The sequence below is a fragment of the Narcine bancroftii genome, chromosome 3 (assembly GCF_036971445.1).
Source record: "Narcine bancroftii isolate sNarBan1 chromosome 3, sNarBan1.hap1, whole genome shotgun sequence".
Taxonomy (NCBI): domain Eukaryota; kingdom Metazoa; phylum Chordata; class Chondrichthyes; order Torpediniformes; family Narcinidae; genus Narcine; species Narcine bancroftii.
In genome coordinates, this window is record NC_091471.1 from 358,079,837 (window position 1) to 358,106,932 (window position 27,096).

Below are 27,096 nucleotides of genomic sequence, written 5' to 3' on the forward strand. Positions count from 1 at the left end.
CACAATATTAGTCACTTTATTTAATCACCTGATTGAGAATTGCAGCACCCACATTCTGGCTGGTTGCATCATTGTCTGGTACAGAGGCGTTGATGCTCAGGACATGCAGAGGGTTGTTAACTTGGCCTGCGACATCACGGGCACCAGTCTTCACTTCATCGAGGACATCTACAAGAGATGGTGTCTTAAGAAAGCAGCCTCTATCCTCAAGGGCCTTCACCACCCAGGCCATACCCTCTATCATCGGGAAGGAGGTACAGGAGCCTGAAGACGAGCACTCAGCGACACAAGGACAGTTTCTTCCCCTCCGCCATCCAATTCCTGAATGAACAATGAACCATAGACACGACCTCACTTTGTCTAAAAAAAGCACAAACTTGAAGACAATTCATGGATTGCCAACAGATATTGATGGGATCCATCCACAATCACTCCAAGTGCATAACAATGACAGTACGGCCACGTCGGCCCTTCCAGTCCGCACCGATTTAACCACTAGTCCCACCTGCCTGCTCCCTGCCCAGAACCCTCCAACCCCCTCTCACCCAACCTCCTCTTAAATGACAAAATTGACCCTGCTGCGACCACGTCTTCCGGAGGGTCATTCCACAGCCACCAGCTCCCTCTGATGTGACTTCTAAACTTTTGCCCCCTAACCCTTGCTCCAATCTCTCCTACCCTCACTCTCCAGCCCCCTCCTCTATTAAATCCCCCTCTACACTCCAATGAACAAAGACCCAGTCTGCACAATATCTATTCCAGTCTTGCTGTGTGAGGGTGTTAAATGTATTTCAAGGAATCTATTCATTCACCCCTCCCCTGGCCACCCTCCAGTGGGAGAGCAAGGCTCCTTCTGCAGCCGGACTACAATTCCCAGAATGCCGTCTTCAGCAGGAAGAACGCGATGACACGCTGAGAAGTTTGGAGCTGGTGAACTGAGCTCCGGGCCGATCATGTAGCTGCAGCTCCGTAATTACCGAAACGGCTTTTTGCAATTGCAAACCTTCAGCAGTTTGCAGCTTGCTTCCGTGCCGTGCAACCGGCCAGTCCCTCTGCACAGCTCGCAGCTGCAAAAAAAAAATCGGTCAGGATTCCCAGGTGGATTAAAACTGGGAGGCAGCAATTTTCTTTTTGCATCTTTGTTGCAAAGCTGAAAAGGCAAAGTCTTTTGTGATTCCCCTCCCCCTTCCCTTCCCAGCAAGGGGGGAGAAAAAGGAAAAAAAAAATGTCGCTGTCAAAAGGAGGTAAGGTTTGCACCGATATATGGGGCGATCTCTGAGGGGAATGCAAAGACATCAGCATTTTATGCAAAATGCATTGATGCACCTTGAGCTTTGCAGCCTCAGTGAGAAGTTTCAAGGCTTGCAGGGCTGATTGCATTTCCTGTTTTAGCTGAACACACCGAATTTGCATTTTGCAGCCTGGGGTTTTTTTTTGCGCTGTTCAGCTGGTCTCTGACGTATTTGCATTCCGATTACTGAGCTCAGAGGGCTTTTTTGCAAACGGATCGAGGTGCTTGTGCTTTTACGTAAGCCGCTGCTCAAGTGGGGGTGGGGGGAGAGCGAGAGAAAGCATTTAAATGCGTTGCATTGATGAGCGGAGATGCGTGCGATTTGGATGGAGAGCATTGCTCTTTAAAGCACGAAATGAATGGGGGGGGGGGGGGCTTAGTCACAACGTTGGGCCGGTGCACGAATTTGCAAAAGAGAAGAAAGTCCTTTGCAAGCTTGCAAAAATAAATGCAGCGACTTGTTGTTGCAACGCACCCGCCACTCCTGCATTTCCCATCGACTTGCAAACTTGTGCCGCCTTCCCATTTAATTCTGCGTGCGGTCATCTGAGTCGCCTCGTTCAGCGCCGAGGACACGGGGACGATTGGTGGAGCCGCGCTCAGATTGGACTTCGACGCTCTCGTTGCAGCCGGGGGCAAAAATCAGCCCTCGCCTCGAGCACTAATGACCTGGGCGTGGCATTTCTTGGGGGGGGGGGTGCAGCAGAGCGGAGCGTTGCCTCAGGAGACGGGACCCCCCTCTCTCCCCCCCCCCCCAGTCCCCCCTCCCCCTAGTCCCCCCTCCCCCCAGGCCCCCCTCCCCCCAGGCCCCCCTCCCCCCAGGCCCCCCTCCCCCCAGGCCCCCCTCCCCTCTCCCCAGGCCCCCCGCCCTCTCCCCAGGCCCCCCTCTCCTCTCCCCAGGCCCCCCTCTCCTCTCCCCAGGCCCCCCTCTCCTCTCCCCAGGCCCCCCTCCCCTCTCCCCAGGCCCCCCTCCCCTCTCCCCAGGCCCCCCTCTCCTCTCCCCAGGCCCCCCTCTCCTCTCCCCAGGCCCCCCTCTCCTCTCCCCAGGCCCCCCTCTCCTCTCCCCAGGCCCCCTCTCCTCTCCCCAGGCCCCCCTCTCCTCTCCCCAGGCCCCCCTCTCCTCTCCCCAGGCCCCCCTCTCCTCTCCCCAGGCCCCCCTCTCCTCTCCCCAGGCCCCCCTCTCCTCTCCCCAGGCCCCCCTCTCCTCTCCCCAGGCCCCCCTCTCCTCTCCCCAGGCCCCCCTCTCCTCTCCCCAGGCCCCCCTCTCCTCTCCCCAGGCCCCCCTCTCCTCTCCCCAGGCCCCCCTCTCCTCTCCCCAGGCCCCCCTCTCCTCTCCCCAGGCCCCCCTCTCCTCTCCCCAGGCCCCCCTCTCCTCTCCCCAGGCCCCCCTCTCCTCTCCCCAGGCCCCCCTCTCCTCTCCCCAGGCCCCCCTCTCCTCTCCCCAGGCCCCCCTCTCCTCTCCCCAGGCCCCCCTCTCCTCTCCCCAGGCCCCCCTCTCCTCTCCCCAGGCCCCCCTCTCCTCTCCCCAGGCCCCCCTCTCCTCTCCCCAGGCCCCCCTCTCCTCTCCCCAGTGCCCCCCTCTCCTCTCCCCAGTGCCCCCCTCTCCTCTCCCCAGTGCCCCCCTCTCCTCTCCCCAGTGCCCCCCTCTCCTCTCCCCAGTGCCCCCCTCTCCTCTCCCCAGTGCCCCCCTCTCCTCTCCCCAGTGCCCCCCTCTCCTCTCCCCAGTGCCCCCCTCTCCTCTCCCCAGTGCCCCCCTCTCCTCTCCCCAGTGCCCCCCTCTCCTCTCCCCAGTGCCCCCCTCTCCTCTCCCCAGTGCCCCCCTCTCCTCTCCCCAGTGCCCCCCTCTCCTCTCCCCAGTGCCCCCCTCTCCTCTCCCCAGTGCCCCCCTCTCCTCTCCCCAGTGCCCCCCTCTCCTCTCCCCAGTGCCCCCCTCTCCTCTCCCCAGTGCCCCCCTCTCCTCTCCCCAGTGCCCCCCTCTCCTCTCCCCAGTGCCCCCCTCTCCTCTCCCCAGTGCCCCCCTCTCCTCTCCCCAGTGCCCCCCTCTCCTCTCCCCAGTGCCCCCCTCTCCTCTCCCCAGTGCCCCCCTCTCCTCTCCCCAGTGCCCCCCTCTCCTCTCCCCAGTGCCCCCCTCTCCTCTCCCCAGTGCCCCCCTCTCCTCTCCCCAGTGCCCCCCTCTCCTCTCCCCAGTGCCCCCCTCTCCTCTCCCCAGTGCCCCCCTCTCCTCTCCCCAGTGCCCCCCTCTCCTCTCCCCAGTGCCCCCCTCTCCTCTCCCCAGTGCCCCCCTCTCCTCTCCCCAGTGCCCCCCTCTCCTCTCCCCAGTGCCCCCCTCTCCTCTCCCCAGTGCCCCCCTCTCCTCTCCCCAGTGCCCCCCTCTCCTCTCCCCAGTGCCCCCCTCTCCTCTCCCCAGTGCCCCCCTCTCCTCTCCCCAGTGCCCCCCTCTCCTCTCCCCAGTGCCCCCCTCTCCTCTCCCCAGTGCCCCCCTCTCCTCTCCCCAGTGCCCCCCTCTCCTCTCCCCAGTGCCCCCCTCTCCTCTCCCCAGTGCCCCCCTCTCCTCTCCCCAGTGCCCCCCTCTCCTCTCCCCAGTGCCCCCCTCTCCTCTCCCCAGTGCCCCCCTCTCCTCTCCCCAGTGCCCCCCTCTCCTCTCCCCAGTGCCCCCCTCTCCTCTCCCCAGTGCCCCCCTCTCCTCTCCCCAGTGCCCCCCTCTCCTCTCCCCAGTGCCCCCCTCTCCTCTCCCCAGTGCCCCCCTCTCCTCTCCCCAGTGCCCCCCTCTCCTCTCCCCAGTGCCCCCCTCTCCTCTCCCCAGTGCCCCCCTCTCCTCTCCCCAGTGCCCCCCTCTCCTCTCCCCAGTGCCCCCCTCTCCTCTCCCCAGTGCCCCCCTCTCCTCTCCCCAGTGCCCCCCTCTCCTCTCCCCAGTGCCCCCCTCTCCTCTCCCCAGTGCCCCCCTCTCCTCTCCCCAGTGCCCCCCTCTCCTCTCCCCAGTGCCCCCCTCTCCTCTCCCCAGTGCCCCCCTCTCCTCTCCCCAGTGCCCCCCTCTCCTCTCCCCAGTGCCCCCCTCTCCTCTCCCCAGTGCCCCCCTCTCCTCTCCCCAGTGCCCCCCTCTCCTCTCCCCAGTGCCCCCCTCTCCTCTCCCCAGTGCCCCCCTCTCCTCTCCCCAGTGCCCCCCTCTCCTCTCCCCAGTGCCCCCCTCTCCTCTCCCCAGTGCCCCCCTCTCCTCTCCCCAGTGCCCCCCTCTCCTCTCCCCAGTGCCCCCCTCTCCTCTCCCCAGTGCCCCCCTCTCCTCTCCCCAGTGCCCCCCTCTCCTCTCCCCAGTGCCCCCCTCTCCTCTCCCCAGTGCCCCCCTCTCCTCTCCCCAGTGCCCCCCTCTCCTCTCCCCAGTGCCCCCCTCTCCTCTCCCCAGTGCCCCCCTCTCCTCTCCCCAGTGCCCCCCTCTCCTCTCCCCAGTGCCCCCCTCTCCTCTCCCCAGGCCCCCCTCTCCTCTCCCCAGGCCCCCCTCTCCTCTCCCCAGGCCCCCCTCTCCTCTCCCCAGGCCCCCCTCTCCTCTCCCCAGGCCCCCCTCTCCTCTCCCCAGGCCCCCCTCTCCTCTCCCCAGGCCCAGTCATTAATCAGCACTCACCTTGCAGCCACCCCCATGGCCAGTCCGAAAGTCGGTCCTTTTTAAAACGCGTGGGGGGTGCGGAACGTTCCCAGAGTCTTGCGGGGCTCCAAGGTGGGGCAAGAGCAAGGAACCAAAGGTTCCCTTCCATCCCCAGCGCTGCATTGTCACTGGAAACACGAAGGCTGGAAAAACTCAGCTGGTCAAAGAGGGGATGTAAGCAAAGATAAAGGAGCTTGTGCCCCTTCAGCCAGTCTGAAACGCTGATCTCCACATCATTGCTCTCTGCAGGACACTGCTGAGCTTCTCCAGCCTTCGCGTCTTTTCACTTCAACCCCCCAGTGTGTGCAGACACTTCCTTGTTTTCACCTCTCCATTTGAACTGACAATTTACCTTTTGTCTCCAGTCGTAACAATTCCGTCCCCTGATGGTCTGGGGAGGGAAGAAAGTGAGATCATGCAAATATGTTCAGCACGGGAGGCAGCGTCTGTGGGGAGAGAACATTGGGTTGTCATCATTGAGGGGGGGGGGGATTGTGCAGAGGAGAAGGAGTGAGAGTGGAGACTGTGAGAGTTGATGTTTTATGTCAGGGAAATCATACACAGCGTCTCAAAGGCCACTTTTTAATTCGAAGGAGGAAGAACTTCAAAAAATAACATTCTGCAAGGGAAAGCAGTAGATGCCAAATAATTACAGCATATTCAAGAATATTCAAGAACAGTCAAACGTATTCAGACACCAAACACCACTGCTACACTGTTTGGGCAGAAGGTGCATGGATTTGAAAGCATGAACCTCCTGTTTCAAGGATAGTTTCTCGCACTGGTAAAATATGATGCCCTTGCACTGTTTTAACTACTCTTTGTAACATCCTGCACGTTGTCTCTTAAATAATTTGCCCGCCTGGATAGTTGGGCTTGAGTCTTGATTGAGAGACAGATTCTCTGACTTGGAGGTGAGGGTTGGTGCTGGGCTGTTTCCACTTCATGTCGAGCCTTTCATTAAATGTATCTTGCGTAACTGAACCTGTTTCATCAAACCAGCTACAAATTCGTTGACGATAAACCACAGTAGAAGGTTGTATAAAAAATCAGCAGACAGATGGGAGAGTGAAAACTTGGTGGAACGGTGCACCAACAACAACCTCGCACTCAATGTCACCAAAACCAAGGAGCTGACTTCAGGAAGGGAAAACCAGGGAGGAGTCACGTGATGCAGTAGTGGCCGGTAGGAGAATACCAGCCCTCTCCAGAACAGAAGAAAAAAAGTGAAAGAAAAGCAAAGCCCCAGATACACAAAACACAACAAATAAAAGATAAAGGTGTGGAGAAAAGAAAGAAAATGGCACCTAAGAAAGAAAAATCAAAAACAACGGGGAAGAAAGAAGGAAAGACGCAGGAAGAGTAGGACTTACCTGCACCGAGAAGCTGGGACCCCCGCTCCCCAAGGGTAGTGGAGACCCTGCAGGGTCACAACCTCCCGACCGCGGGACTGCAAATATAGCTCACTGAGCCAAACCGAGGTGCGCAACTACGTACAGCAAGGAAAATGAGAACTCCGACGGGAGGGGGACCAGCTGTGGAGTGAACCTACACAGCACGAACAGCTGAGAGATGCCCGACAGCAGGGCTCCCAGCTGGAAGAAAAGGAAAGCAATGGGAAAGGAAGGAAAGAGAGAAAAACAGAAGCAGGAGGCCCAACAGATAACTAGCCCAGAAGAAGAGGACCAACATCAAGAAGCCATGAAAAAACCCCCAACAAACTGAGGCAAGCAGCTCAACAAGAAAGTCAAAAGAGACACAGATACAAGGAAGAGAAATAGAAGACACAAACCCAAGAGCAGACACAGAAGAAGCAGAAGGAGAACATCAAGCTCTGCACAGAGGAATAGAAGGTAAAATGAATGGACAGTACATAGATAAAAAATTTTTTCAAGAACAAATGAAAGCATTAAAAGAATGGCTGACACTAGAATTTAGTGAAATGAAAAGAAAAGTGAAAAGTACAGAAGAAAAAGTGAGTAGAATAGAACTGGTCATAACAGATGTAGGGAAAGGATTAGAAAATGTGGAAGAACGTGTAATGGCGGTAGAAATGGAAGTGAATGACTTAAGAAAATTGGAAGAAAGGGACAAAAAAGTTAAAGAAACACATAAGTTGTTAGCTCAGAAGATGGATATAATGGAAAACTATAGTAGGCGGAACAGTATAAAGATAGTGGGCCTAAAGGAAGATGAAGAAGGCAAAAATATGAAAGAATTTAAAAAAGAATGGATCCCAAAAGTCCTGGGAATGCCAGAAATGCAGGAAGGAATGGAAATAGAAAGGGCACACAGAACATTAGCCCCGAAACCACAGTCACAACAAAAACCAAGATCCGTTTTAATAAAATTTCTGAGATACACGACAAGAGAAAATATATTGGAGAAGGCAATGAAAAAAATTAGAGAAGACAAAAAAACCACTGGAGTACAAAGGTCAAAATATTTTTTTCTATCCATACATAAGTTAAACTCCTAAAGAAGAGGAGGGAGTTTAACAGCAAAAAAAGGCTATAAATTTATGTTAAGATATACAGTGGTGCTTTAAATAATTATCCCGGGGGAGCAAAACAAACTGTTCTCAGAACTGGAGAAAGCACAAGAATTTACAGAGCGCCTGCAAGACAGAAAGAGAGATGAAGAGATGTAACAAGAACGAAGAACGACGACAAACTACATATAAAGATGTAAAAATAATGTATAAGTAAGAATTAAAGGAGGGAAGATAAGGGAGAAGGGGGAAAAAAGAGGAGGGGGTTAAAAAAGAAAAATAGAAGAAAAGAGGGGGAGCTTTGTTTTAATGTGAAGATAAAAGTTTTCTGAAGGGGGTTGGTTTGGAGAGAATAATGGTCACTGCGAAATCAGTTGACACTTGTGAACGGGTTCGCAGTCTGAATGGAGAGGGGAGTTCTGGTTGCTTGACAAGGGGCGACTCAAAGGGGGGGGAAACTTGGGGTTAAGGGAAATTTAGATGTGGGAGTGGTTGAAGTATTTTATGTTTTAGAAGTTTTGTCATACATTGAGTTTAAAAAAAGGAAAACTGAGAAATGAAAATGGGGAAAAGGGGAAAGGTGGTGGTGAGGAACCGGTAATGAGAAGTAAAAAGAGTATGAGATGGCCATGTTGAACTATATGACTATAAATATTAATGGAGTACATAACCAAATCAAAAGGAAGAGGCTATTAAATTTACTGAAAAAAGAAAAAATAGATATAGCATTCGTGCAGGAAACGCATCTAACTGAAGTGGAACATAATAAATTAAGGAGAGACTGGGTAGGACACGTAACGGCAGCATCATATAATTCAAAAGCCAGAGGTATAGCTATATTAATCAATAAAAATGTACCAGTCCAAATAGAGGAGGAAATAATAGATCCAGCAGGGAGATACGTAATGTTAAAATGTCAGATATATTCAGAACTCTGGAATTTGGTCAATCTTTATGCACCTAATGAAGAGGATCAAAAGTTTATGCAAGATATTTTTTTGAAGATTGTAGATACGCAGGGGAATATATTGATAGGAGGGGATTTTAACCTTAATTTGGATTCAAAGATGGATAAAACTGGACAAAAGACTAGCAGAAAGAACAAAGTAGCCAAATTTATGGTTAAATCAATGCAGGAAATGCAACTTTTGGATATATGGAGGAGACAACACTCAAAGGAGAAGGAATACTCATATTAGTCAAGTAGACATAAAACATACTCAAGGATTGACTTGTTCCTGTTGTCAGCCCATATCCAAGGGAGAGTTAGGAAAACGGAATATAAAGCTAGATTGTTATCTGATCACTCACCTCTGTTATTAGCAATAGAACTGGAGGACATCCCACCAAGAACATATAGATGGAGATTAAACTCCATGCTACTTAAAAGACAGGAATTTAGAGAATTTATTGAGCGCCAAATTAAAATGTACTTTAAAATAAATATGGAATCAGTGAAAGACAAATTTATGTTAACTAAGATGAAAAAGGACTATAATCGGGAAATAGAACAGCTGGAAAGGGAAATAGTAAGTACAGAAAAAGAACTAGCAACAAGGGAAGATACAACAAAAAGAAGAGAATTGGCGGACAAAAAAATAAAATACGAAACACTACAAACGTATAAGGTGGAGAAGAACATAATGAAAATAAAGCAGAAGTATGAGCTTGGAGAAAAAAAACACAAAAATACTAGCCTGGCAGCTTAAAACAGATCAAGCTAAAAGAACAGTATTGGCATCAAGGAAAAAGGACAAACAAATTACATATAACTCAACGGAGATTAATGAAAACTTTAAGGAATTCTATGAGCATTTATACCGAACTGAGAACAAAGGGAAAGAAGACAAAATAGACGTTTTTAGCTAAAATTGAACTACCGAAATTGCAAGAAGAGGAGCAAAACAAATTGATAAAACCATTTGAAACAGAGGAAATGCAGGACATATTAAAAAAGCTACCAAACAATAAAACGCCTGGAGAGGACGGACTCCCAATAGAATACTATAAAACATTTAAAAAGTTACTAATTCCTTCTTTCCCGGAAGTAATGAACCAGATAGAAGAAACACAAAACTGCCAGATTCATGTAAAACAGCAATAATTACAGTAATACCAAAGACGGGGAAAAATCCACTAACACCAGCATCGTATAGACCAATATCTCTACTTAACTCAGATTATAAGATAATAGCAAAACTATTAGCAAACAGATTGGCTGACTGTGTACCAAAAATAGTAAAACTAGATCAAACTAGATTTATTAAGAAAAGACGAACAATGGACAATGTCTGTGTTCATTAAGTTAATCCATGCAGTACAAGGAAATAAGACGCCAACAGTGGCTGTTGCTCTAAACGCAGAGAAAGCCTTTGACAGGGTAGAATAGAATTATTTATTCAAAGTATTACAGAGGTTCAACCTACAACACAAAATAATCACATATATATTAATTGAATTAAAGCATTATATAAGGGTCCAATGGCGAAGGTGACAGTAAATGGATATATATCGAACCAATTTAAATTAAGCAGGTCAACTAGGCAGGGACGAACACTATCTCCCTCACTGTTCGCTTTAGCAATAGAACCATTGGCAGAACTGATAAGAACAGAAAATAAAATAAAAGGGGTAAAAATAAAAGAGAAGGAATATAAAATCAGTCTATTTGCAGATAACATCATAAAATACTTAACAGAACCAGAATTATCAATAAAAGAATTAAGAAATTGAAGGAATATGGAGAAATATCGGGGTACAAGATCAAAGCAAATAAAAGTGAAGCAATGCTGATGAATAATGCACATTTCACAAAGTTTAAAAAAGAATCACCATTTAAATGGCAAACACAAGCAATCCGATACCTAGGTATTATACCAGATAATAATCTAGGCCATCTATACAAATTAAATTATTAGCCATTAATGAAGAAACTACAAGATGACTTGGAACATTGGAAAGATTTACCACTAACACTGATAGGAAGGGTAAATTGCATTAAAATGCATGTCTTCCCAAGGATACAATACCTATTTCAATCGTTACCAATTCCCTTAACAGAGAAATTCTTTAATGAACTAAAGAGAATAATAAGGAAATTCTTATGGAAAGGGGGAAACCGAGGATAGCAATAGATAAATTAACAATGGTACAAACAAGATGGTTTGCAGCTACCAAACTTTAAAAATTATTATAGAGCAGCACAATTAAGATATCTATCAGATTTTTATCAAACAAGGGAAAAACCAGATTGGACCAAGATAGAGCTAGATAAAATGGGGGAAAATGTACCAGAACATATACTTTATAAGTGGGATAAAAAAATTGGTGCACTATAGAAGTTCACCAGTACTGCACTATTTGCTCAACATTTGGAAGAAGATTCACGTAGAAAAGAAAAAAACAAATTACCAATTACCAAAATTATTAATGATGCAAAATTAACTAATCCCTTTCACAATAGATAACCTTTCCTTTAGAGAATGGGAGAGAAAAGAAATTAAAAGAATAGAAAATTGTTTTTTGGGAAATAATTTATTATCATTTGAACAAATGAACTATAAATTTGGAATAACTCACGGTACAATGTTTGCATACCACCAACTGAAAACCTACTTAAAAGGACAAATTGGGAAGCAGACTGAGATTACCAGAAGGAAACAGCTTTGAATATGTGATTACAGACACAATGATAATTAAAAGATTCATAACAAACATGTACATCAAGCTGCAAGAGAAAGAAAATGATGAAATAAGCTATAAACCCAAACAAGAGTGCGAAAAAGATCTAAACATAAAGATTAAAAATCAAATATGGGAAAAGTTATGCTCTGGAACTGAGAAATATAATAAATACGAGGTTACGCATTATACAATATAATTGGTTACACAGGGTATATATCACACCCCAAAAGTTAAATAAATGGATCCAACAGTATCAGATAGATGTTTTCGCTGTAAGAAGGAAACGGGAACAACAGTACGTGCAATTTGGGCATGTGAGAAAGGGAAAAAATTTTGGGAAGATCTAAATCAGATATTAAATAAAATCACAAAAAGCAACATATCAAAAAATCCAGAGATCTTTCATCTAAGTAATATAAGAAGTAAAGAATTAGGCCTTAAACTGGATGAAGTGCAAAAAAAGATTTATTATGATAGCCTTAGCTGTAGCAAAAAAATGTATAATGTCAACCTGGAAATCAGAAGAGAGCCTGAGAGTACAGCAATGGTACATGGAAATGAATAAATGTATTCCATTGGAAAAAGTAACATATAATTAAACAAAATAAAGTCACATTATTTGAACAAATTTGGGAACCGTACATGGAACACAACAGAGAGGGCTTACTGCAGACCTCCACCCCCTAAAATGATAGAAATGAAGACGAAATGAACTGACCCATTGTGTAAAGGTAGATGACACAATTTTCTTGTTTATTTTCATTGTGTGATGACATTGTTTAATGGGTTTATTGTATTTAATATATTGAATGTTTAATGGGTTTGGAGGGGGGTGAGAAGGAGGGAGGAAAGGGAGGGGGGATAAAAGGGGAGAAAGTGACACTGTATATTCAAGAGGGAAATGTTTGTGTGTATTTTGATTAATATGGTTCATAGTGTGAAAAATTTTTAAAAATTAAAAAAAGGAAGGGAAAACCAGACATTTTATTGAGGATCAGAGATGGAGAGAGTGAGCAAATTTAAGTTCTTGGCCATCACTGTCTCGAAGGATCTTTCCTAGACCCAACACACTAATGGAATCGTGAAGAAAGCACGTCAGTTCCTCTACTTCCTCAGGAGTTTGCGGAGGGTTGATATGACATTGGAAACCCTGGCAAATATCTATGGATGTGTGGTGGAAAATGTGTTGACTGGCTGCATCGCATTCTGGGAAGGGGCCACCAATACTCCTCAGTGTAAAGTCCTGTAAAATGTAGTGAACACAGACCAGAACATCAAAGGCAAAACTCTCCCCACTAGTGAGTCCACCTACAGGGAATGCTGCCGCAGCAATCACCAAGCACGTGCTATGTTCTTGCTGCTGCCATCAGGAAAGAGGTGTCGGTGCCACAAGACTCATATCACCAGGTTGAGGAACAACTGCTCCCCTTCCACCATCAGACTCCTCAACAACAAACTCAATCAGGGACTTATTTAAGGATTCTTACTTTTGCACTTTATTGATTTTTTTTCTCTCTGTAATGCACGTTCAGTTTGTTTCCATTTCTTTATTTGTTGCGTGTATTTTCCACTACCAGTAAGTGATAATTTTGCCTCGCCCGCAGGGAAAAAGAATGTTAGGGCTGTATGTAATGTCCTGTATATACAATAAATCTGAAACCTTACTCTGGACACCTTTGAGGAGAGCAATCGTGCCCACTGGAAATCAGTGATTCAAAATTGAAAATGGAGATGAGGGGCAAAGTTGTCAGTATCGAAAGAGGGAGATTGTTATCATCAATAAGAATGGGGCAGAAATGTAAGGATGTAGATTGCGAGTGATTTAAAGAGATCAGGATGTAATGTGCCATCTTGTGTATGTTGTCCCCTTTGCCCACATGGTGAGCCAGTTGATTGACAACTTGAACTTTCCCATAAACGCCATTGCAATAAAGGCCAGCCAATCATTTTTATTGTGTGGGTTGGATGGAGTAATATTGACTTGTCATATTGTTTAAAGATTGATCACACACACACACACACACACACACATATTGAGACTACCTTTGTATGTTTGTAGTTTTGGAGGTAATGACACAATTAGGCTTATTACACAGAAATCTTGTGATATTGCCATAAAGAAAACCCTGTATTAAGCCTGTTTTGGTCATTTACACTGAACCAAACAATGGCGGCCTATTGCTGGATCACTGTGTCTTTACACAGCAAGTTGGCATTCTGGGAGCAAAAGAGACAGGGCTTGAAACACAACAGCTTCGGTGTCTAGAGTCACGTAAAACATGCAGTATTAGATGGCTTGTTAGACTCATTTTTTTTCCTCTGGGTCTTGTATGTGAAGTTGAAATTAGGGTGATAATGGTGAGCATTGCCAACAGAGATCATCATCGCTCTGTGGATCACCAGCATCAGTCCATCTATTGTTGGGGGCTGGTGGCGGGCTGTCGGGATAATCTGCCAACGGCTCACTGTCAGTCCCCGCACTGGTCATTGTTGTGTTGAGAAAGTGTCAGGTTCAAGAGAGACGAGTCTGGACACAAGGGTTTGCAATCAAATGTTACTTTTATTAACACAATCATTAATAGAAAATTGTGGGACTAAAACAGACACATGCACAATTTATGAAAGAGCATGGGAATATTTACTGCAAGTATTGATCTATAGGAGTGGATTTCAAATTTTTTCTTTCCACTCACATACCACCTTAAGTAATCCTTATGCCATCGGTGCTCTGTGGTTAGTCAGGATTACTTAAGGTGGTATGTGTGTGGGAAGAGCAGGTTGAGAATCAGTGCTCGACTCAATTGTTAGTGAAGTATTTTGCTTGAGAAAAATTGTCATTGGCCCATTTCATTTGGAGTTATGAAACCCTGCACATAATGAGTCATTTAGGTACGATTAAAACAGTGGGTTTCAAACTTTCTTTCCACCCACATACCACCTTAGTAATTCCAGATTATTCAAACTGAGGACATACCCACAGACCAGCTTGCTCTCAGCACAAGATGACCAGAGATACCCGGGGACAGCTGAGAGTGGAGCAGTGATATAAATGTTGGGACTGGTCTTTTATCACAATGCCACTCCTTAACACTAATCTCTCATGCAATATCTGAAGGTCTGTCAGTGACTGTCTTGAATAGATTCAGTAACTGAGCACTCCCACCCTCCTTCTGTATTGTTCCATATTCAGTACCTTTTCATACATTTTATCTTATTGATGAATGATCAAGTCATATTTTTAAAGGCCAACAACCACCCCACTTCTGTCCCGTTAAAACCATGGATTATGTACCTATGAATTAAATCATCTCTCATCCTCCTCCCAGCCACACATCAGTGCTTCACCCACTGAACAAAACAATGAATCTAGTAGAGGATACACCACTATTTCACCACCAGCTCATTTCAGACTTATGGGAGCATGCATAGACATCCGAGATGGGTTAAACCCCAAGTGAACGACTGTCAGCCGATCGACTTTGCCTTTTACCTTTTCTGTATACTGTAATTGCAGGCTGCCAAGAGAGAACAGGACAGTGGTATTTTTAAAAATGTTTTTCCTATTGTCCTACTTGCATGTTTTGCCTGTAATTACACTTAAAAAAAAATGATGCACACACATCCTTGCCCAAATTGGTTCCCTTTTACACAGATGGAGATACAGCACTGTTACTACCTCTTCTGCCAGAAAAAATGCTGGGACTGGAATTACTCCTCTCCTCCCTCCCCCATTCTGTGTTGGTGTCTTTTTCACAGAAGGCGTAGCGTAAAACAATCGCAAATATCCTGGAACAAAGTGGCTGTGTAAAAGGCACTATTGAACACTCATCGATCACTTTCTACCGTTTTTGCCTCCACCAACCAGAATAAATGCCTAACTTTCTTCTGACCCTTTCATCTACCACAAATCTGTAGCCCATAGTTACTTGTTTATGTTCAGTATTTCCTCATCAGGAAACTTTCTGGAATTGAATTTTGTTACTTGTACGTAAGGGCTTGAGTTTTGTTGCATTTGGTTTGATTTGGGTTCTATTTTTGGCTTTAGTGTGGCAAAATTGACTGAAAAAAACGCCAGGCAAGTGTATCAATTTTGTGTCCTAATAAATTGCAACTAACAGTGCAGCCTGATGACGTAGACACATGCTGCCTGTCTCCCTCAAATATAATTTGTCAACCGTTTGTGCTAGTTACTGGCATTTAAAAATTTGCATTCTTAAAGAGCAAAATATTTGATTTGCATTATAAAATATATGATTAAAACAAATTTTATGAATGTTTAATTAAACATTTTTGAGACAGACTTCATTTGTTTAAAAAAATTTAAAAATCCAACCAGAGTTGTATTTTCTTCCTTCAACTTTGAACTTGGGGGAGATACTTTACCTTAGCAATGGATTCCAGTGCTATGTGCAAATAGAACTTCATTTATCTGCATTTACTGCTGGTAAGGTAGCTGTTAAAATCATTATTGAACAAATTATTCCTTTGATAATTAAACTACAGACATATTAGCAGCATTCAAGATTAAATAATTAAGAAAGTGTTACAAAGTGTATAGATCAGCTAGGTGTGTGGTCTCACAACAACAACCAAGGAATTGATTGTAAACTTCACAAAGGGGAAACAAGGAGAACACAAACCAGTCCTCATCGAGGGGTCAGCAATGGGGAAGGTAAAGAACTTTAAATTCCTGAAGATCTAGGGCCATCACAAGGAAGTCTATCCAGTGGCTATATTTCATGAAGGGTTTGAAGGGATTTGGTATGTCACCAAAAACTCCTGCTAGTTCCTATAGGTGTTCCGAGGAGAACATTCTGACTAGTTCTGACTGGTATGGAGGGGACAGAAAAAGGCAGCAGAGGGTTGTAAACTTGGGCATCACCCTTCCCTCCATTAAGGACCTTTAAGAGGTGGTGTCCCAAGAAAGCAGCCTCTAACATCAAAGGACCTTAACCACCCAGGCCAGGCCCTCTTCTCACGGATACCATCAGGAAGGAGGTGCAGGAACCTGGAAACACATTCATCTTTAGAAAAATGGCTTCTTCCCCTCTGCTGTTAGATTTCTGAACAGACAATGAACCTATAGACATTATCTCACTTTTTTTTCTTCTCTTTTTGTACTAATTACGTATTTCTAAACATTATATTTACAGAACTGTATGGCAATTTTGCACCTGTAATCTTGTGACTCATTCCTGGCAATAAACTTGATTCTGATTCATTTCCAGCTGAATAACATAATATAGTTTTTTAACTAATGCATCAATTTATTTTCAGTTGCTTGTGTTAATTTTAGTCGAGAAATCTCATGGCAATTTAAAAGAACCCATGGTTCTAAGAAATTGAAGAACAAATGCTCTTTGGTTAATGATGGTGAAGCTTCACACACACACACACACAAACACATATATATATATATATAAAAAAATCACTAAAACCTCTGAGGAAGGCTCTTGTTCTTAACTGCTAATTAATGTAAACATTGGTTTGTATTTTCTTTCTACTCTTTGTGAAAGAATCATAGTGATTGAACCTCTGCCGTTCCCAGAAAACATATTTTTCTGTGGAGGATGTAAAGAAAACCTTAACATTATCTTGAGTCCCTGAATGAAGTCTGAAGTGGACTCTGCAGCCACTTAAAGATGATGCCTCCTCTGTCGTCTTGAGTAGTACTGCGCAAATGCTCTTAAGGAATCCTGTTAGTGAATTGCATTGCCTGATATTCTGTCATATCCAGTAATGAAGCTTTCTCTGTAAATGTTAAGCCACGGAGCAGTCGTGCTGAAGGAGCTGTTCTCTTTGTGCTTTGTTGTCAAAGAGGTTCTGATGTAGGTTTGTGGATTTAGAAGTAAAGAATGAGTAAACATTTTGGGATTCTTTCACAAGGTTAAGCTAGCCTATTATTGGTTTTGGGTAATTGAATTGTACAGGTTAGCATACTGTATGTACAATATAGGTAAGTATTTAATACACCCTCCTGAATATGTAAGAGAAGCCAACGGTGATACTTGCATTAGCTGCGCTGGCTGTGTGAAATAGTTTTCCCACACTCCTGTCAAGCTCTTCCCGGCCCTCACGATGTAGGTTTGTGCTTTTTGAAAAATAATGTTTCAGTAAGTACAGTCTAGTTTTATGTTGTGATAGGACTCTGTACTTTTTATGTATAGTGAAAGGTTTTGCTGCAGATTGTTATTTAAACGGCTGCCACAGATTCATTTAAAAAAAAAGCTCAAAGTACAATCCAGTTGTAGTTGTATATTGGGGCTTTTGTTAAAATACAGTACTTAAAGGCCTTATTACAATGCTTGGTTTCTTTATGACTTCCTGCACAACCAGAAATTAAACACTGTAAATTTGCATGCATTATATCTTTCATTTAATTCTGTTGCTCAGAAACCTCATTTTAATGACAGTGTTTGGAATGCTTTAAAATTATTTAAAGAATTAAAATGGCTCTGCGAATAGAGAGGGAAGGGGTTGGAGAGCTGGTGGAACAACACTAGATTTTCCGGCTGGGCACTCATCAACGGATGGCATTAACATTGTCTTCTCCGGTCTCTGCTAGCCCTCCCCTCCCCTTTCCCTTTGTCTTCTTTCCTCCTGCTCTCCATCCCTTCCCTCTCCATTCACAGAGTCATCCCTCCTCTCTCTGCTTGCCTCCCTTATCTACCTATTGCCTCCTTCCTGCCTTCGGGAGAGTGCTTCTCCCCCTACACTCCTCCTCCTACATCCCCCCCGACCCCCGCTAAAATTTTGTTCGGGCACCTGCCGACATTTTCCCGTACCTTAACGAAGGAAGGGCTCAAGGCCGAAACGTTGATGCGGTATCTTTATCTTTGCTACATAAATTACACTGACCTGCTGAGTTTCTCCAGCAATGTGCTCTTACTTCAATCACGGTGCCTGCAGGCTTTTGTGTTTTACATCTGTCTTTATCACTTTTGTTTCCATTCACTTGAAACATTATTCTTCACTTGTAGTGTTTTGTTGGTCTGCATTTTCCAAACCTACAATATAAGAAATATTCATTACATTTGAATTAATTTATTTTTTTAATCTATCGATTTGATTTATGGCATATCTTATATATGCAACAAATACGACATTTCACTGCATCTGTGCATTGTATTTTTATACATGACAATAAAGGCATATCTTTTTCACACCATGGTATTCTAAATTTCTCCACAAAGCCAGTTTGACTTCACATTTTTAAAATAAAAAAATAATTCAGTTATAATTATCTATAAGAAGCAAATCAAATGTTCTCAGAGATAACAGAGTGTATATCTCATTTGTTTTTTTTAATGAAATGTGCACTATATTTTCTTGTTTTTTTAATTGTGAAATCTTTAAAAGATTTAGTTTGAGGTCTATCATAATTTCTTGATTCTAAATATAAATCATCGAAATGTTTGGAGACATTTAACTTTTAATAATCCTGTTTCAAATCCCATTTCTAGGTGCCTATAAATTCAGTGGCTGTCAATTTAGTGTCACTTCCTGTTGTCCCAAAGATTTTATCAGGTTCCCCAGGACCAGGGCGAAGTTGTCATTTTGATTGCAATGGTCGCTTCAGAGAATGTCAATCGTGTTGTCCCGGGAGTGACCAACTCCACCATGAAACTGCTAGCTTTATTATTTATTTTCCTCATCTCCTGACTTTCCTTACATTTACCATATCCCAATGCTTCCCGCTGTTCCATCAATTCATCCACATGCAGAATTATTGGCGCTGTTACATTAATTAGCTGCCGGCCAACAATAATCATTTCTAAGTTTTGTCCTGTAGTTGTAGTAATGACCGAATTGGCAGTTTTTGATGTCATGGGCACCCACAAGCTGATAGCAACTTCAAAAATATGTTCAGCTGAGTGGTGTTACAACAACCACCTTGCACTTAATGGTAGAGAAACCAAGGAGCAGATTGTGGACTTCAGGAAGGGGAAACCAGGAGAACACAAACCAGTCCTCATTGAGGGGTCAGCAGTGGAGAGGGTAAAAAACCAAATTCCTAGATGTCAACATCTCTGAAGATCTATCCTTGGACCATCATATCAATGCAATCACGAAGAAGGCTTGCCAGAGGCTATACTTCATAAGGAGTTTGAGGGGATTTGGTAGATCACCAAAACCTTTTGCCAATTTCTACAGGTGTACCGAGGAGGACCTTCTAACTGGTTGCATCACTGTCTGGTATGGAGGTGCCAATGCACAGGACACAGGAAAAGGCTACAGAGAGTTGTGAATTTGGCAAGCACCATTATGGGAATTAGTCTTCACTTCATTAAGGGCATTTTTAAGAGGCGGAGTCTCAAGAAAGCAGCCTACGTCATCCAGGACCCTCACCATCCCCGGCCATGGCCTCTTCTCACTGCTACCATCAGGAAGGAGTTACAGGAGCTTGAAGGCGATCACCCAACAGTACAAAAGCAGTTTCTACCCCTCTGCCATTAGATTTCTGAATGGACAGTGAACCACAGACACAACCTCATTTTTTTCTCTTTTTTGCACTAATTTGTATAGTTTAAAAAAAAATGTAATTTATAGCAATTTCTACACCTGTAATGCTGCCACAAAACAACACATTTTGTGACATATGTTCATGACAATGAAATCTGATTCTGATTCAGTTACAAGTAGAAATCGAGGAGCTGCTGTGGTTTGAATCTCTGCTGTTCTCCAGGGGTGTGTTGTTTTGCAGTCTTCTCAACCCACATTAAGTGAACCAATAGGAACTCAGGTACGATCCCTGTAAATTGCTTGGGAAATATTTGTTGCATGAAGTCTCAGTTAGTATTTCCCCATCTTGAGCAATATTATAAACCTCCGGCTCTTTAAAAAATTTGAATATGGATGATAATTCTTTTTAAGTGTTATGTGCTCTGTAAAACATTGAAAATATGAGTTTAAAATTGCACTTTCAGATTTTGGATTTGCAAGACAGGGATTCTTGAGCTTACAAATGACCTGACGTGGGAAAATAGAACTTTACACAACTTCTCCCATGCATTTTTAAAGCTGATAATATTTTTTCCATGATATTCATTAATAACTGGATACAGAATGTATCCCATTAGTTTAATTAAGAGTAGATTTCGGGTGAATATTCAATGAAATGAAAGATTTAAGCAAACATAAATGGTGAAACAAGGAAGCCTGCAGACCCTGTGTTTGTAGTTAGTGCACAAAAGGGCTGGAGAAATTCAGCAGGTGCCACAGCGTCTATTAGGAGGGAAAGAAATATAAACAAAGTTTTGGGCCTGAGATATGTCGAGTGATGTGCTGTTTCTGACGTGAGAAATTGGCATACAGACAGTTACCAAGAACGGAACCCTCATGTAACCGAGATACAATGTTTGAATGTAACAGCAAGGTAACAGTCTATTTCAGCCCACGAGTCCGTGTCGCCCAATTTACACCCAATTAACCTACACCCCTTGGCAAGTCTGTTGTCTATCTCGTTGTCGATCCTTGCATCCGATGAAATGGTGCAGCCGAGATAGGTAAACTGGTTGACCGTTTTGAGTTTCGTGTGCCCGATGGAGATGTGGGGGGGCTGGTAGTCATGGTGGGGAGCTGGCTGATGGAGGACCTCAGTTTTCTTCATGCTGACTTAAAACAACCAACTGAAAAACCTCACAAAGATTAGCGTATACAGAGCCGTTGTCATACCCAGATTCCTGTTTGGCTCCGGATCATGGGTCCTTTACCGGCATCACCTACGGCTCCTAGAACGTTTCCACCAGCATAGTCTCCGCTCCATCCTTAACATTCATTGGAGCGACTTCATCTCCAACATCGAAGTACTCGAGATGGCAGAGGCCGATAGCATCGAATCCACGCTGCTGAAGATCAAACTGCGCTGGGTAGGTCACATCTCCAGAATGGCGGACCATCGCCTTCCCAAGATCGTTTTATATGGTGAGCTCTCCACTGGCCACCAAGACAGAGGTACACCAAAGAAGAGGTACAAGGACTGCCTAAAGAAAGCTCATGGTGCCTGCCACATTGACCACCGCCGGTGGGCTGATATCGCCTCAAACTGTCCATCTTGGCGCAGACTGCAGAGCCCACCTCACTGTCAAAAGACAAAGGAGGAAAAACCCAACACCCAACCCCAACCAACCAATTTTCCCTTGCAACTGTTGCAAACGTGTCTGCCTGTCCTGCATTGGACTTGTCAGCCACAAACGAGCTTGCAGCTGACGTGGACATTACCCCCTCCATAAATCTTCGTCCGCGAAGCCAAGCCAAAGAAGAAACCTACACCCCCCACCCCCAGTCGGTCTTTGAACAGTGGGAGGATACTGGAGCCCCTGTGGAAAACCCACACAGACTTGGGGAGAATGTACAAACTCCCTACAGACAGCGCGGGATTCAAACCCAGGCGCTGTAAAGGCGTTGCACTGACCGCTAAGCCAACCATATTTGATTCTCCATTGCAATTGTCTGTTAAACGTGTTGCAAAATGCCAGGGATATTTTGAACTAAGCTCCACTTGACTAAAGGCAATAAAAGTAAAGACAGACGTGTAAAATATGTGGCATAAAGTTCATTCAGATACTCCATGCAGATGATATTAACGGAAGTTGTTGTGACTTTTAAGCTTGTCTAAATAAGGAGAACATTGACAATGTCTTGATAACTTTTAAGGGCAGGGTTTCCTCCTCATCACTATTTTGCCTTGGAGAAATAGTTTCCTGTCCATTGAACCTGATTTTCAGTTTGGTTATTTATTCAAGGAACAACTCTGTGTAGCATCAGTTACACTGACGCCACATACTTTGTATAACATTTAATGCCAATTCAAAGCTTTATTGGCATTGATGAGGCAGGGATTGTTTGTCAAAAATCATGGAGCTGTCACAATGTATTGGCACAAAATCTTAGTTACACACCCATGGTTGAATTTACTATGAACTTAGTGGAAGTGGTCCCCTTCCTCTGTTTTGGGACAACCTCTGTAAATCTTTGATGCCAGTTGCGCTATGTATGGGGACTTACAAGACCATTGTATAGAGAGGCAGAGAATAAACATCCATCTTCGCGAAAGATTATTTCTGGTACTTGGCAGAGAATGGGCTTTCTTTTTTGAAGTTTGCAAATGTATTCAGTTTGTGGTGTCAGTTTCCAAGACTAAAGATCATCAAAAACGTTACCAAAATCAATAGCATTGATTCCGTCCGTGACTGAGACACAGTCTTAGTCATTACGATACCTTGATGAGGGGGCTCCAGCCCAAAATTCTGGTTTTGTATGTTTGCTATGAAAGTCCACTGTTCTCCTGAGTGTCTCCAGCATTGTGTTTTTACTCAGTCATAACATTTTGTGCTTATTAGTACTTTGACCTGTTCTGACAAGGTAGATGATGGTTCATGAGCTCAGCCTCTGTGTTTTGCCGCAGAAGTCACTCGGGCCAGTGTCCCAGCTCTAGCCATCTTGATCAGTGTCTTGCCCCGCACAGGGTCAGCAGTGACGACATTCTCCCAACTCAGCCATTCTCAACAGTCCCCCAGGTGGCCATAGCACGGACTGTGATTCATAAAATACATTTTGTATTTTTTGTCGGGAGGAGAGAAGAAACCAACTAAACTAAACTATGAGCACAAGGGCCATAGCCAAAAAAAAGGTTGAGAAGGGCAGCTCTAATTTCTTAATGGGTAGTGAGCCATGCTGAGTCCATTGTAACTCAGCAGATGAAGTGGCCCAGACCATCTACAGCAGAAATCCAAAAATCCAGACTGTACATGGATTGGATCAGTCTGGGTTTTCAGATTTTCCAGATTCTCGGGCAGTACTTTTAAAATACAAATTTGGGGGGGGGGCGGGGGGGGGGGGGCGAATAAAGAAGGGACGAATAGGTAAATTTTGATAGTTTATTCATTTGCAAATGCAACATGCTTCATTTATCAAAACGAGCAGCTGTGTGCACACAAACAAAAGCTCACTGCATTTAAAAAGTTTTTGACAAGTCCGATTCTTGGTTGGACTGAATTTCCGGCATCCAGATTTTTGGACTTTACTGTATTTAGCCAGTCTTCAGGCAAGGAATATTGAAACCATTGCAGGCTGCAGTATTTCAAGAAGGTGATTCTTCCTTGCCATCTGGTACAGTTATGCCACCAACTCCACGATTCCTTGAATTTACTAGAGGTGGAACCCATTAGTGGAAAAAAAATGAGGATGGGTTCTCACAAAACAGCTGGGGGGGGGGGGGGGCGGAGAAAATAAAGCATTTTCAGCTTGAACGTCCTCTGTTGGATGAGTTCCCATTTCTGCATCACCTCCCCTTTCCGCATTTTGATCAAAGTTCTGGTCTTTTCCATTTGATGTAGTTTATCATTAAGGTTAGAATAGTAAATACATAAGTCTGCAGATGTACCATGATTGAAGGGAAAAGACATGCTGGAGAAACTCAGCAGGTTACTGAACTTTACTTTTTAGTTTAATTTAGACATACAGCACCGTAACAGGCCCTTTCGACCCACGAGCCCGTGCCGCCCAATTACACCCAATTGACCTACAATCCCCTGGTACAGTTTGAAAGGTGGGAGGAAACCAGAGCACTTGGAGGAAACCCAGGCAGACATGGGGAGAACGTGCAAGCTCCTTACACACAACGTGGGATTTGAACCCCAGTCCCGATCACTGGCGCTGTAACAGCGTTGGGCTAATAGCTGACCATGCTTTCACATTATGGATGAAGGGCTCAACCCTGTAATGTTGGTTATGTATCTTTGCTCTATAAAGTTTACTGTTTGACCTGCTGAGTTTCTCCAGCGTTGTGTTTTTACTACAGGCACGAAGGTTTTATTTTCAGCTTAGTTCAGATTTGTGATTTCTGGCAGAGTGTGATATACCTTCTCCAAGTCTCAAGACACATTAGTTAACACCCCTTTGAATTTGGCGATATTTTTTCATCCCCTTTGTCTTTTCTTAGTTACTCCTTTTCCTTCAAGTATTTGCATTGACTCTCTTTTCAATCATAACCCAGACTTTTTAAGTTGCCATTTCAACTTGCTCCCACCTCTGAAGTCTAAATAGTGTGTTTTGAAAGAGTTCTTCACAGGAGAGGATGATAATGTAATGTTCGATTCTTGCCACATGATATCAAATGATTTCAAAGTTCAAATGAGAATGAAAGTTTGCAGATAAAAATTTGATCTTTCTTCCCCCCCCCCCCCCCCCCCACCCCTTGTTTCAATAAGCTTTTTGTTCTGGTGTCTGGACTTTCCTTTATGCATTGCTTCATTCAGTTATTCTGCTCTCTGGAAGGGTACAGAAGGACAGAGCAGAGTTAAACCAAAAGAGTCAAACAGGAAAGTCTATAGACACCATGATTGAAGTAACAACACAATGAGAAACTCAGCAAAGATAAAGAAATGTAACCAACATTGTTTTGTGCTGGGAGAAGGTATTATGGTAGTCGAGGAAAGATAGTGATTACCTGCTTAGTTATGAGAAATAAAAGGTGGTGTGATTTTGGACTGATAATATCACACTCCAAAGATGATCTCTTCCTGTATTATTTGCATTTGTACAAAGTGACTCTGTCGACTACACTTTGCACACAGGGATGTGATAAATAGTCTTATTAATGAAGGACATGCATTAATAAATCAACCCTCAGTTAATTATCTTAAAATGGAACAGACAGGTTCATTTTTCTTAACATTACTTCTGAATTAACGTAACGATTTAAAGCCAATAAGATTCATATAGTTGATTTATGTGTTATTTACTCGCTTTCTCTGGACCAGAGATTATATAAACCTTGTTAATGGTGTAATATTAATCCTGAAAACTCAAGTCAATTAAAATTGAGATAACTGCCTGAAATAATTATTATTTTAAAAATTGAATCAAATTTCTGTCACCTCATTATATGACTAATGAAGTATATCTTAAAAAATTGCAACTTATAAAGCATTTGAAGTAAAGTGTGCTCGGTTCACGATAAACTTTGTGTTTAACTGGTCTGTTGTTTCTCACTGGCGCTGCTTCTGTTCACTTAATTAGAATCTGTGGTTGCAATTAAGATGTTGTAGCGGCTCATCTGCATGACAAGAGTCTCCATCCTCCCCCCCCCCCCCCACCCCATTAATGTGATCTACTACTGGGATCGTTGTCTGAAGAGGGTGCGCAAAATAGTTGACCACCCCGCAGAAAGACTTACAAGAGGATCAGAGCTAGCATTAGGCTGAGAAAATCCTTCTTCTTGTGGGCAGTGAGAATGCTGAATAATTCACACTAAACATTCGAGACTCTTAATCTTTACTAAGCAATATTGATTGATTTATTTTTATATATGTATATTTGTCCTGCATATGTATTAATCATCTGTATGTTTGTTTGGTTGTGTGCCTGCATGTTTTGCACCGAGGATAGGAGAACGCTATTTGTCAGGTTGTACTTGTGCAATTGAATGATAACGAACTTGAAATCATGATTCGAGTTTATGGAATAAATCAATAGTAGTTGTGCTCAGTCAGAGAAGGATCAGTAATAAGAGGACAGAAGTGTAGTGTAATACTTAAACAAGCTTAGGATTTTGTTTTGAATGCAAGTGGTTAATTGTGGAATGCATTACCTGAAAAGGTGGTAGAATCAGATGGAATACATCTGAGAGGACAAGCTTAAATACCTTGGCAGAAATATGTGCAGTTGTGGTTTTGATGGAGTGGATGGCTTCCCTCTGTCATATTTTTAGAAATGTAATTAAACAAAAATTGGACACACAGCACAGTAACAGGCCCTTCCGGCCCACGAGCCCGAGCCATCCAAATTTCCCAATTACCTACATCCACCATATTGTTACTGAAGGATGGGAGGAAACTGGAGGTCACGGGGAGAACATACAAACTCCTTATAGACAGCGCCAGATTCAAATCCAAGTCACTGGCACAGTAATAGCATATGATAACTGCTGTGCTGACATGAGTGGCCTAAATGTGCTGTTTCTCATATGATGGCCTTCAATTAGTTTAACGTCTCCCAAAAATAGCGTACTTGAGGGAGTTTGGCACTCCCCTCCCCCCCAGTTTCTCCTCCAGAATGTTGGCCTGCAAGAGGGTTTGTGGAATTCACCGGCCTACCCGTCACCCCGTGTGTGCCTCTCGGGGCTGAAAGAATGACATGCTGGCTAGAATGTCTCTCACTGCACGGAAGAGAGTGATGGTATTGCACTGGAGGCTGGAGAAGGGAATAGGTATCCATTTTCTTTTACTGCGTAATTGCTATGCCGTTGATGAGCATTTTGCAAAATCTTCACACAGCGGAGTTGGCAACACTTCATTCACTTCCATAAATCTGTCATACCTGAATTTGCTCTTGCAAGGTAATTGAGGCAAAAGATGTGAGAACATTTCTGTGATCCACTTCCGAAACTACTGAAACAGTAGGAAGTGTGGAGAGTTGGCTTGCAAGGCCAAGTGGTTTTGTTTCACTCTATTGTTTGATTGCACCCACATTAAATTTTATTCCTTAAAATGCAGACAAATAATTGCTAGTTTCTGATAAACAGGTAATTAAGTAGACTTGGCCTGGTTCTGTTTAAGAGCATCAACTTTGAGGTAACAAATAGACTTACATTTAGTTCCTCAAAGATTGAATTGCTTACCTGTTAGACTTGGTATCTGTTTCACTGGAACTTGAAATCAGTATGGTAAAACCCCTGGTATCCAGCACCTATGGGAAATGTTAGATGCCAGATAAATGGATTTTCCGGTTGCTCCAGATTGCATGTTGCGTGGATCGGTGAATTAATGGCCAGGCACGCCAATTTTAAACTTCAGTATTTTACATCTATTTATTTTCCGCAATTCCAGATAACAGGGATTTTACTGTATTTGGCTGACAGTAAAAAAAAATGCTGGAAACCTTCAGCGGATCAGAGCTAACAATTCAGACTTATGACCTTCAATGGAGTCTTGAAATATCAGCATCGCTTCTCTCTTCACAGAGGCTTCTCGATGAACTGAGCACTTCCATCAT

General features: G+C 44.1%; 1 protein-coding gene across 1 annotated transcript in view; it reads left to right on the plus strand.

The window, feature by feature from the left end:
- The first annotated feature begins 930 nt into the window (after positions 1 to 930).
- LOC138756628 (dual specificity mitogen-activated protein kinase kinase 6) overlaps positions 931 to 27,096 on the plus strand; it is a 93,718-nt gene continuing 67,552 nt past the window's right edge. Inside the window, exon 1 of the mRNA XM_069923033.1 lies at positions 931 to 1,244. Coding sequence (XP_069779134.1) covers positions 1,226 to 1,244 — 19 coding nt within the window. The 5' untranslated portion in view covers positions 931 to 1,225. The remainder of the gene's footprint in view (positions 1,245 to 27,096) is intronic.